This window comes from Chelmon rostratus, chromosome 23 (assembly GCF_017976325.1).
Source record: "Chelmon rostratus isolate fCheRos1 chromosome 23, fCheRos1.pri, whole genome shotgun sequence".
Lineage (NCBI taxonomy): Eukaryota > Metazoa > Chordata > Actinopteri > Chaetodontiformes > Chaetodontidae > Chelmon > Chelmon rostratus.
Genome location: NC_055680.1, coordinates 17,455,817 through 17,468,458, shown reverse-complemented (window position 1 = coordinate 17,468,458; position 12,642 = coordinate 17,455,817). Strand labels below are relative to the sequence as shown.

At 43.3% G+C, this 12,642-nt stretch overlaps 1 protein-coding gene across 1 annotated transcript; it reads left to right on the top strand.

Moving 5' to 3' along the window:
* The first annotated feature begins 4,789 nt into the window (after nt 1–4,789).
* Nucleotides 4,790–11,453, top strand: LOC121626663. The gene is made up of 10 exons (XM_041965293.1): nt 4,790–5,007; nt 6,408–6,488; nt 7,193–7,344; nt 8,101–8,275; nt 9,063–9,095; nt 9,404–9,483; nt 9,572–9,662; nt 9,760–9,867; nt 10,004–10,174; nt 10,507–11,453. The coding sequence occupies exons 1-10, from the start codon at nt 4,974–4,976 to the stop codon at nt 10,656–10,658; spliced, it is 1,077 nt and encodes a 358-aa protein (XP_041821227.1). The 5' UTR covers nt 4,790–4,973; the 3' UTR covers nt 10,659–11,453.
* Nucleotides 11,454–12,642: the final 1,189 nt, after the last annotated feature.

The window sequence follows — 12,642 nt, the reverse complement described above, 5'->3', positions numbered from 1 at the left end:
TCTGTTTTTGTATGGATAAAAGGCCTGAGATATAAAATGTTAATTAGTGAGGTGCTTTAATCACCTTTAGTCATCTCTTTGCCTGTGTCTCTTGTCATGGTGCTAAGCTAAGCTAACTGGCTGCTAGCCGTAGTTCATATTCATTTAACAACTTTTAATTTTAGCTTAAACTCTCGCAAGAAAGAAAATATGTTCCATTTCCCAAAATGCGAATGCAGAAATGAAATCATCAACCCTTGGACAGCTGATGAGACAGCGGCAGCACACCGTGGTTAGCTGCTTCCTGTCTCTGCAGTATAAAACACAGACAGCAGGAACAACTGCTTGTTTCAGAAGCCTTGGTGGGGTTTTCACCTGACGTTTGGAGGAGAAGAACAAGAGGAGGACGGGAGTTAATGATGGCGATGATTATGGTTTATCTGCTGATAGGGTCTGTCGGTGAGTCTGTGAAAAAGCAAAAGAGAAACTAACTGTGGTTTAAAATGGCTTTGAAATGGCAACAGGATGTGCCTCTACCACACAAGATGTGAATTTTCATTATACAATCAATCAGTGTGGCAAATCAGAACAAGCCTTAAATGATTGTCCAAGCTCTCTATGATGTCCTATCGGCATGTTTTTTTTTTTTGCAAATTATTCACTGAAATCATACATGTCAACACAGCGATGACTTCCATTTCACTGAAAAATACACTTAATACCTTTTATTAGTGTTATTTCTATGAGTCTGGACAGACATGTGTGCCTTCCTGAAACGCGATGCTACATTTAGCCTACATGAGACTGCAATGTGTCGCCAGAGCAACACACATGATGTAAAAAAGACTGATACCACTCTGATGTCGGTAAGATACATTAAGCTGTGTTTTAAGATATTAGCCTGTTAGCTAAGATTAGCATAAAAGCTGAACTAAACAGGATGAAACAGTCAGCCTGACTGTGCAAAGGCAACAAAAGTTACCTGCCAGCACCTCTAGAGCTTCTTATTGACACATTATGCCATTTTTGTTCATCTTCATAAAAACTGAAGTGTAGAAATGACACATTATGGTTTTACGGAGGATTGTGTGAGGGACTGGTTCTTGGCAGGGCACACTGACTTCCTGCAGTCTCTGCTAGTTGCCTGGCAACTTCACGGTGAACTCTAGGTGATGTCAGCATTTTCATCTTACTGGTTCTAAAACTTTTTTTTTCCAGTTTTCCCATAAACCTTGTTACGTGACGTGGATCACCATGAAAATCTGCGGGTAGATTATCAGTACAAAGCAGATTGGCATGTAAAATGACGAAGTCTGTGTACTTTAGGGTAGCAGTTAACTACGACTCCCAAGATGCATTACAGCAATTAATGGTGGGCGAAAGATCAGGTACAAGTAGGCACCGATTCACCATCAAAACAGGTTACAGACCACAAACTAATTGCTCTTTCTGTCCTTATTTACCTGTAGGTGCAGCAGTCTTTGATTCACAGGTCGACGATGATGACACTGAAATGTTTGACACGTATGACGATTACATCTATGGCAGTGGTGAATCAAACATCTCCCTATTCATACCTGAAAATGAGACTTTTGCATTCTCGCCAGATAAAGAAGACCTGTCCCCTCTTTCCTCCTCAGGTAACCACTCCTGTTTTCTTTATGTGAGCATGAGCAACAACACAATCTTACATTTTTCCTCATCAGACTGTACTGCAATACAGAATTTGAATTGTCACTTTTGTATCAATGTTTTTAACCTTGATGGTACAAAAAATTTGTAACATTATTGTACAAACGTTTTGTGAGATTTTCATTGTTGATGCCATTTCACAGAACTTCAGAACAGGTTCTTTAAAGTCAGTCTTGTGTATTCCCACACACCTATATGTTCCTCTGATGCCCACCTACTCTCCACTCCCCTCTCCAGGCTCCACACTATGGGTGACGGGGCCTTCGGTGTGGCTGATCCTAACCTCTGGAACGCTCTTCCTCAGTGCACATCAGCTGCTTCATCGAGTCTCAACTGAAAACTCACCCGTCTAGCCTTTCCTAACGCTTTGTGATGCATATACTATTATTTTATGTTGATATGTATTTCATTGCTGTTCTTTGTCATTATTGTTTTAATTTTATTTTCACTGTTATCTGTAATTATGCACTGACTGTCGTATCTGGAAAGTGTCCTTAGTAAATCTCCCATTGTAATTCTTTTAGATGTCAGTGTTGGATTTGATACAGTTGATCATGGTATTTTATTAAACCCTCTTAAGGACCAGGCTGGCATCCAGGGCACTGCCCTCTAGTGGTAGGACTTTCGCTGTCAAGACTGGCAGCCTCTCCTTTCTGCTGCTCCTATCAGGTGTGGAGTACCTCAAGGTTCCATTTTAGGGCCCTTTTTTGCTCTGTTAATGCTCATCTTCAGCTAGTACAATGTCTCCTTTTATTGTTAGGCTCATGTGCAAATATACCTTCCACTGAATGTGGGGGATTCAAACTCCATCACATCCACAGGGAGTATAGAAAGTCATTTGGGGCCATTGAAGCCAACCCTTAATGTCCACAACATGACTCCAGAGCTTTGGAGCAGCCGTCTACTTCACCCAAACGTTGCTCCATCAATCACTGGACAGACACATTTTCAGTGGCCTTTGGTTGCTGACAGAGTAATTTAATATTTCACAATGTTGTATTATTTTCTAAATCGATCTTACAAGTCTTTTTCTGTCTCTATTTTACTTCTGTGAGCATGTTTTGATCCCGCCTTGCATTTTATTGTTGTTATTGTGCCTTTTTTTTGCAACTGATGTCGTTTCACTTGCTTTGCTGTGTCATCACTGTCATTTGTAGAGCACTTCCAAGAGCTCCATTTTATGCTAACGTGCTAAATAAACCAGACTTGACTCAATATTTTAGGGTATTGCTGCTTCAGTGCAGGATTTGGCAACTTCTTCTGCCTCTGCTGACTCCTGACATTTACTTTTATATTGCTGAGACATTTTAAAATAAAATCAAATCTTCTATGTTTGGCCAGTTCTGCAAAGAAAGACAAAAAAAAAAAAAAAAAAAAATACACCAAACCAAGAAGTTTTAGATAATTCTTTCAACTCGTAAAGAAAAAAGCTAAACAGAAAGTTAAGCACCAAAAGCTGGTTTTTAATTGCTTTTAGAATGAGTACGTCATTCTCTAGTTTTAGCATTAAGTTGTTGGGGCTTCATTTTGCCATTAAAGACTGTCTGTACTTTAAGTTGTGTCTTCAAACATGACAATAAGTGTGAGAATTAGCACTTAACAGGTCTCATGGTACCAATGTGTTGCTGAGGTAAGAGGCCAGAAACTGAGCTAGCATCCTGTGTCGATCTGGAGCTGTCGCTGCGGTCGATGACTCAGTTCCTGAATACTGACGGATACCGAGAGAGATTTAGAGGGTAGAGAGACACAGAGAGTGCAGCAGAGAGAGAGAGAGAGAGAGAAAGAAAGGGGGTGGGTCAAGATGTTGAGAAATGGAGGGGGGAGAGGAAAAGGTTGAGGTAGAGGAAAGAGAAGAGATTGTAGGTGGAACGAGAGCGAGAGGAAAGAGGTGAAGATAAAGAGAAGGACCAACATATAACTTTTACATGGACAACATATTTAGGTATGTGGACACAAGATATTAGCGCCACGTTTGACTCTTTCCAAAGTCTTTCCAGTCTTCTGGTATCAGTCTCTCGTCCAGATGTTGAACCTGCAGCAGGGATTTGCTCCCATTCTGCCAGTGCAGGTCAGCTGATGTTGGCAGATCAGATCAGGCTCACAGTCTGCAGTCCAGGTCCTCTCAAAGGTGTTGGACAGGGTTGAAGTCAGGGCTCTGTGCTAGCCAGTAAAGCTCTTCCACACCAAACTGGTAAAATCATTTCTTTAAGGAGCTGCTTTGTGCAACAGGGAACGTTCGAATTCCCCAAACTGATGCAACAAAGTTGGAAGAACAGGCTGCAGCATTAGCATTAAGCTACGTCATACAGCAGTCAGATCCTCTAAGTCCGAGGCCTCGGTTCTCTGCCTAGACAACAGTGGACTGCTCCCTTCAGGCTGGGCATGAGTGCTGGAGGCGAGGTAGCTTCAGTATCTGTGGATCTTGTTGGATGGAGCACGAGATGGAGGGGTGGATTGGTACTGGTGATTGTTGTGGTAAAGAGGGAGCTGAGCCGGAGGGTAAAGCTTTTGATTTGTCCACGTTCCAACCTCCACCAGTTATGAGCTGAAGGACTGAGAATGAAGCGCCCAAAATGAGCTTCCTCTGCAGGGAGTCCGGGCTCAGCCTTACAGATAGGACGAGGAGCTCAGACATCCAGAGCGAGCTCAAAGGAGAGCTGCTGCTCCTTCCTGTTGAGAGGAGGTGGTTCAGTCCTCTGATCAGGATCCTCCTTTCCAGGCACATATCTTGGGATCCTTGGAGGATCCCAAGGTGTTTCCAGGGCAGATGAGGAGCTGGAAAACGTTGCATGTTTGGAATATCCTGCTTAGCTTGATGCCACTGCAACTAGACCTCGCAGGCAGGAGAAAGGAGGGTGGAAGGATGGAAGGATGGATGGAGCATTAAGATTTGCCCTCATGGGAAGTAAAGGATGTACAGTTCTTTGTCTGCATACTTTTGGCCATATGTTCTCAGACAGGACAGACGAAGGGAAAGGGAGGAATAAAAGAGAATGAAACAAAGATGGAGGAGCAGGAGGTAGAGAGTGGTAGAGAGACACAGAGAGGGAGAGAGAAAGCTGCAGAGGTAGGAAGAGAAAGAGGGGGAGGAGAGGTAGAGAGAAAAACTGACAGAGGAAGAGAGAGAGCACAAAGTGGAGAGCTCGTAGAGAAGAAGTGAGAGTAGAGGTAGAGGAAGAGGGTCGTGGAAAACGGAACAAAATTAAGAAAGTAAAAGGAAACTCGACAGCCTCGCCGATGAACGTCCACCATCTTTAAAAAGAGACTTTGAGAGAGAGAGAGAGAGAAGTAAATTCATCAGCATGATGAAGTCGTGGCGTCACCTCTGCTTCCTCGGTGAGTTCGCCTCAACTGCTTTCACCTCACGTTCAAAGCTTGCTTTTTCTCACTCACGTTGTTTTCCAGCGTGATCATAAACGCTTCAGTCACTGATGAGTAAAAGAGCAGAAACACGACACCGCGCTCCCTCTCAAGACGAGATTCAAAACTTTCAAGGCTGGACTTCGGGTCGTTCTGACAGCAGCTGGATCGGCTGCAGAAGCCTCGTGGTTTCTCTCCCGATCAAAACCATTCAAGAACTCTGATTCAGCTGCTTCCACAGCCGTACGTTTATTTACCAAAACTTTCAAGGCCTCGATTTAGTGTTAAACTTATACTTGAATGTCCTTGAATGAGGTTATGATTCATTCAAGGACTCAGGCACTCCTGCCATATGCAGGAAGTGAAATGGAGCACATAACAGCAATACAGGTGAATAATCATTGAGGACAAACTTAAATTACCAGGAAAGAAATTTATAAATGTTTAATAAACTAACTCTGTGTTATTAATTTTAAATTCTTTCCACATTATTTATTTTTCTGTCACCTCAAGGTTTATGTCCCATGTGTGGGACTCTTCTCATTAGCACAGCCTTATTTATTCTAATTTAAATGTGCAAAATAATGCCATGTTTTGCCAAATTCATTGATTTCTCTGTTCAATATGAGCTGACAAACACATCTTAATATATATTGCTTTATATTGCAAACCTTTGAGTGCATCAAGTGATCATTTGAGCCATTAATTTCTCTACAAATCTTGTTAAACCACAGAAAATAAGAGCTGTGGGTAGATATTGAAGTTTTTATATAAAATATGGAGCATTAGAATATTAACAAATCAGATGAAGTTAAAAGAAGATGAAGCTTCACCCTGCAGATCACCAACCCTGCAGAGGTCAAAGGTCGGAGGCCGCAGCAGATAGAATAAGTGTGTAAATATGTGATTGTTGTACTCTGACGCGATCGCTGCTTTTCTTTGCTCGTGTTTTCGCAGCAGAGTTTGTCCGTTTCACACGTGTGAAAAGCTGTCGCAGCAGCTGAAGCTAAACCGAGACGTCAGCGGACACACTTTAGTGGTTTGGCTTCTTTCGTTAAAGCAAAGATCTGAGCGCTTTGTCCACCAAGTGTGGATTCATGTTCTGTTTTCATCATGATGCATCGTGTTCCTTTAGCCACAATCTGCGTGATTAACATTCAAATGTTCAACATCACGTCCACCTCAGGTGTTTTCAGTGATTAAACCTCCGTCATCTTCAGCTCCTCTGGCCTTCTCTATCGCCACACCAAAACCACGATATAACAAGGAGCCCAGAGCATTGGCCCATGAAGCACCCTGACTGGTCACCATGTTGACAATCTGTAAATTACGAGGTTTGGACCACACGTAATAACTTTGCTCTCTTTCTGTCTCAGTTCTAGCGATGTCGTCTGTCTCCAGAGGACAAAATGAAACTGCTGCTGTGTCTCATGACGAGGATCATACAGAGAAGACAGGTACAGTGACAGCGGACTGGACTGATGAGGATCTGCTGTGGATCTGTGTGGTTCCTGAACTCTAGAAACTTCCATGAAAACTAGAAATAAATTGTTCTTGAGCCACTTTGGGAACCACTGCTGTCCTGTACTGAACCACACTGTGTCCTGTCCTGTCCTGTCCTGTGCTGTACTGACTGTCTCGTCCTGAACTGTACTGTCTCAAACTGTAGTCCTCTATACTATCCTGAACTGTCCTCTAGAGTCCTGAACTGCCCTGTCTTACCCTGCACTGTATTTCCCTCTGGTGTCCTGTGCCCTCCTGTATTGTCCTGTCCTGTAGTCTAAATTGTCCAGTCCTGTCCCGTATCTTGTCTTATACCATCCTGTCCTCCCTGTCATGGAACATACTACGGGGTACTGAACTGTACTTTATGTCCTCAGCTGTCCTGTCCTGTACTCTACTGCAATAAACTCCCCTGTCCTACCCTGTACCGTGTCCTCTGGTGTCCTGTATTCATCTGTATTGTCCTGTCCTGAACTGTCCTGTCCTGTACTCTAAATGTCCAGTCCTGTCCTGTATCTTGTCCTGTACTCCTATACTCACTTGTATTATCTAGTCCTGCACTGTCTGGTCCTGTATCCTGAACAAACTGTCCTGTCCTGTCCTATACTATACTGAACTGTCCTGTGTGTCCTGCCCTGTGTCCCCCCTCACCTCTCAGTGCCCACCCCAGGCCCGCTGACGCCGAATGAATCAAAAGATGAAGCAGTTCGCCCCACGTCACCCTCACCTTCTCCTCAGAGTCAAACACCGACCAATGCAGATCTGCTTACAAGTGCCTTCAGGGCAACACCTGCCGCCGAGCTCAGCCAGGTATCTCAGAGTTGTAGCCCTCTACCTGTGGCTCGTTAACATCCAACAATCAAGCCAGCTACATAAAGTGTCAGCACGGAGGTCTCCATGTCAAACAAAACAACGTCCAGCCTGGAAATGAAGGACTAGGAATGAAATGAGGCTCTTTTATTTCCTCTTGCAGAGATAGTTCTGATGAATATGTTCATCCTCTTGAGGCGATTAGCTTAGCTTAGCATAAAGACTAGAGGCAGGGGGAAAACAGAAACATAACATTAAATGTTATGCCAACTTTGAGGTGAATGGAGAAATAATGAGACATCTTCACGGTGTAGATACATATAAACAACTGAATTTACATTAATTCAGGATGTAAATGGTCTATTACACAGCACATGAATGAAACTAAATGATCGCTAAAGGAATACAGCTGGACCTGGTCCAGGCTAATTTACAACGTTTGAACCAGAAAGTTAAATCAGAAACAGCTGCTGTCATCCAGTAGTAGAATGTAGCAGAGTACAATTACTCAAGTACCATAACAAATTAGAGTTTCCGTGCAGGACTTTAACTTGTAACAGAGTATTTCACAGTGTGGTTCTTTGATTTCAGTAAAGGGTTTGAGCACTTCCTTCACCACTGCTGTCAGCCAGTCTGACGCCTTTAAATCCAGTCAGTCTAGATGAGACCGAGCAGATCAGAAAAGTTAATGCTGGGATCAAAATGAAGTCAAGCTTTCAAATGCAAACTGCGACCTCCCTCTGATGTTCTCCACAGCATACAAAAGTCACACCGATTACGGACGCTTTCAGCAAAGCAAAGGAAGACGATGGCGGCACAGCAGCTCAGCCGACAACCGTGGTCGGCGTGCCAGGGAGCGGGAAGGAGGGTGGCGATGTCAGCGTGGTGACTGAGGTCTCTACGGCAACAGAAAGTACTCCGACAAAGCCAGGTACCTCACTAAGCCAAAGGCATGTTTGCAAGCGCCTCGGTTCGTCTTCCTGTATGTGAAACCACAGCCATCACAAATTCTCTGTAACTGCCAGCCAGCTGCCTCACAAACACACACACACTCACACACACTCAGAGACACTCACACACACTCTAACACAGAAATGTTCAGACACACACGCAACGGAAGGCATCTCGCTTTAGCTCATACCAAATGCTGCCATGCACACCCACACATATGCAGATATATTCATAAAGTCGATAGTTGAGGGGATTCTGTAACATCTCTTCAGTTTTGAAATAATAACTAATAATAATAACTTTGTTCGGCGAATTAATCTAATTTGAATTTTTAGTTTTTGATCGAGGTGCTCAGTGGGAGTTTTGTTGGGAAACACTGCACTGCATTGATCACTGAGAGCATGGACAGGATGAGGACTGTCAAAGATTCATGTTGATGTGAAATGCATTCATTGTGTCTTTTTGGAGTTTAAAATATGCTTTAATTCCATTAAAGAGGTCTTGGTGGTCTCCTGCCGGCCTGGTGATGAAAGACAGCAGGGCTCCATCGCATGTCGTACACTCTCCTGGTGTTTACTGTAATGATTGGCATACAAGACAGTGTCATCAGCATAAAAACACTGCAATGTTTACTTGGAAAAATAAATACTGATGTGTAGGGTAAAAAGTGTTTGTGTGTGTGTGTGTGTGGAGCCACCATGAATGAACGTTCTGAAATACTGAAGCTCAAAGTTCTGAACAGTAACCAGCTGTTTTGTCTCTTTTAGCAAAAAGTGAAGAACCGGCTCCTTCATCCTGGGGTAAAGACGCTTTACTACTATTATTTCTCTCGTTATTTATGAGGTCAAACCAGCATCTTCTTTTCTGTTCTGTTCTGTTCTGCCATGCTGCATCTACCATCAGACTGTCGTATTATAATTTTGGTGATAGTTTTTCAGGTGTAAAACACATTTGGAGTCCAGCTCACACAGTGTGACTGATTATTGTTTTTTCTAGTTATGTGATGCATTGTGGATGATTTTTGTTTGTATGCACTTTTTTAAACTAAGAGACAGTTTCTTTTATCGATCTATTGATAAACCTACCTGCTCTCCACCTCCGTCTCTAGGCTACGTGATCCTGGTATTGATCGTCCTGGTGATCATTGTCCTGTGTGCCATCCTCTACTTGCTCCGGAGAGTCTCCAGAGTAAGAGACAACACGTTTTACACTCACCGGCGGCTCTAGCGTTGCATTTTTTGTTGTTACTGACTTCCTCGTTTATTTGTTTGTTCAGACGTACTCGTTTGACCTCCATCGTCCGGTTCCTGGAAACAATCTCAACGAACCCATCGGCACCTTCGAACAAGTCTACCTGGACGACCTGGGTGCGTGCGTGCTGTCGCATTTAAACTACTGTAACGTGACTACATACGAGCACAACGTGATGTGTGTGCTTTGGTTTGTTTGTGTGTTGTATCTCAGATCAACCAGCTCCGAAAGACCAGCTGACCACGGATGACCTTTCATCACCTTCAGCAGCCAATGGCACAACTCTGCAGTCAGAGGAAAAGGGCTCCAGTGGAGAGAACGGTACAACATCGTGTCATAAAAATGATGTCTCGACTTCCTCAGAGAACTCGGATTACTTCGGGACGCATTCAACGCTACGTCGTCCAGCTAACGCACTTTTCTTTCTATTCTATTCCACCTCCATCCCCCGTTCCAGCTCCACATGAGCCGCCAGCTGCAAACGGTACAGGTGCCTCGCTCACCAGTAACACCAGTCCCTCGCTGGGCGACGACCCAGTCGACAAGACACCCGGCTCATTGAACAGCAATAACCTGTTGCTCGATGCTGTTGGGGAGGACCAGCCGAACGAAAACAACAACAACCCGTGTAAGATACACCAAACACAGAAATCAGCATATGTCTTAAAAGGGCACTGAACTGATTCAGTATTGTGCTTCTATGAAGTTTTGGGACTCACAGGAGACAACAGAGTCTTTCCTGAGACCCCTGATGCTAAAAGACGACGCCTTTCAAACTCATTTTAAGCAACCCAGTAGTTCATTACTGAAATTACGAGTTGTTAAAAGGCACCTTTGATGGAGCAACACTACCTGTTTCCACCTGATTCCAGTCTTGGTGTTAAGCTAGGCTAAAGAAGACTTTAAGAACAGATATTTTAGGAAATCTAAACTCTTCATACTTGTGTTTCCTCTCGTTAGTGGTTTGTTCCAGTGATCCGTTCGTTGAAATCAACCTTGATGACCCGGCGTGGTGCGATCAGCTCCTCACCTCTCCTGAAGCTCCTTCTTCCGTCCTCCCCTTCTCGCCATTCTCCTTCTCCTCCTCCTCCTCCTCCTCCTCCTCCTCTTAGCGCCTTCGCTGGTGACCCCCAGCTCAAGATGGAGGCAACGACTGTGCCTGTAAAAGATCGGCAGAGAGTTTTATCTTTTATTCCCAGTCTGCCTGCAACAAGCCGGGATCGTTTGCCCGTGAACAGCGTCCAAATTGACTGACTGTAAACATTTAGTTGTGTCGTGTTTAAACCAGAGGTGCATTTCATGAGTCGGCCTTCTGTGACGTGACCCACCAGAGGGGCGGGGTCATCACTCCTCAACCCCCAGGAATTTTGTTTAAAGGTGCCAAATTCGCAATTTTAAAGCATTTAATGATGAAAAGCCAGGTCAATAACCAGTACGTTTTGGTTGGTCAGCATACTTGCCACCCTCCGCACATTATCGTCTGAGGCCAAACCTACCGGGGGTATCAGAAAACTGCTCATTTTACAGATGTTTTCCTGACTTCTAGTGAATTTATGGTGTAAACTTGTTGCTAAAATGTGGAGCCGGAGCACAGCTGCAGATCACACAGCGCTGCTAGCACTAGCATAAGCCTATGTAAATAAAAGCTCGTTCATTGCTTCACTGGCTTTTCACAGAAAACCCTGAGCTAACCGCTACCTCGCTAACCAGCCACGCCTCCGTGTGATTGGCTGAAGCCTTCAGCAGCAGCGACCCTTCGTGTTGTGGCCTCTTCAAAGTGAATGAAGAGCGTTTGAAGCTACTGTCATTATTGCTTTCTCAAACTACAAAATATGTTGCTTTAAGCTATCAAGTATCTGTCTCTTGTATTTCTGCGACAAAATAAAAGTTTTAACTGCGCAAAAGAAGCCGTCGTTACTGTAAATACGTTTTCTTCACCATCAGAGCCTGTGAGGTCATGAATGTGCTTTATGGCCATTTCAAGCATTTGCTTTTATTTTTAAGTTCTTTTTAGATTTTAGAGAAATAAATAAAAACACATTTCACTGCTGTCAGTTTGCTTTACATTCAGTTAAGGGTCAATCAAATGGATGTTTTTCTTTTTTTTTTTGGTGATATAGCTTCTGGTTCACCTTCACATGGCGGTTCAGTGTTAACAAATAATCTTAATTATTATTTTTTATTATTGTTATTATTTCATAAGTACAGAAAGGAGATTTTGCCTGTTATTAACATGGTCACCACATAAATGCCGGTAAATGTGGTGGACAAACGCTCCTGTTTCGTTTTTCATGGTCGTGTTTTCGTACCTTGAATCATGATTTTGAAAAACTGCACCTTCATAGTAAACTTTTCTAAACTTCCCAGTGGGCTGAGAACCTGAACTCGAGCAGAGAAGGATGGTGTTGCGCTCAGTGTCTTGTGATACACAAACTCCTCATGTCATATTCAAAAGCTGTGGTTGCTTTTCCAAGAGCTGCCCACGCAGCATGCGAAAAAACACACAGTCGCACAATGACTGTGGGGATAGTGAGGGGAGAGCGATGCACGCAAAAAAAAATGTCATGAATTATAATTATTGATGTATTAATACATACATTCCTTCAGGTGGAGCTATTTTTGAACCATATCCTGCTGGTTAGCTTGTTCCTGTTCTACCTGTTGATCATTTTATCCATAATATTTCATAATAATATACAATTATAATCAATATCATCCTGTATTTTTGATTATATTTTGGATTTTTAATCTTAATGTGCAAAGTTATGAGTGAAACCATAACTACCAATCTAGCTGATCAAGGCTGTAATATGTTTCATTTCTGTTTAAATGATGAAAAGGTTTATTCTTGAAAGTTGTGTTAAACTTCTAGAATGACACACAGCATTGTCATTATTATTATTATTATTATTATTTACACATGCCGTGACAGTCAGGCTAAAGGGTGGGCAGAGGAGGGGAGATACCTGATGGACTGTAGATGAAACCCTGTTTACTGGAGGTGGAGAGCTGCAGTGACTCTGCACATCAGGAAGTCACTGTGACACCATCAGTTTCAACCCCTCAAACCCCTCCCTGAACCTCTGAGCGCTTTAC

Coding starts and splice junctions, on each gene's coding strand:
- LOC121626663 (XM_041965293.1), top strand. CDS start 4,974: ATGATGAAGTCGTGGCGTCACCTCTGCTTCCTCG. Junction 7,345..8,100: donor CTGCCGCCGAGCTCAGCCAG/GTATCTCAGAGT, acceptor TGTTCTCCACAG/CATACAAAAGTCACACCGAT. Junction 9,663..9,759: donor AGTCTACCTGGACGACCTGG/GTGCGTGCGTGC, acceptor GTTGTATCTCAG/ATCAACCAGCTCCGAAAGAC.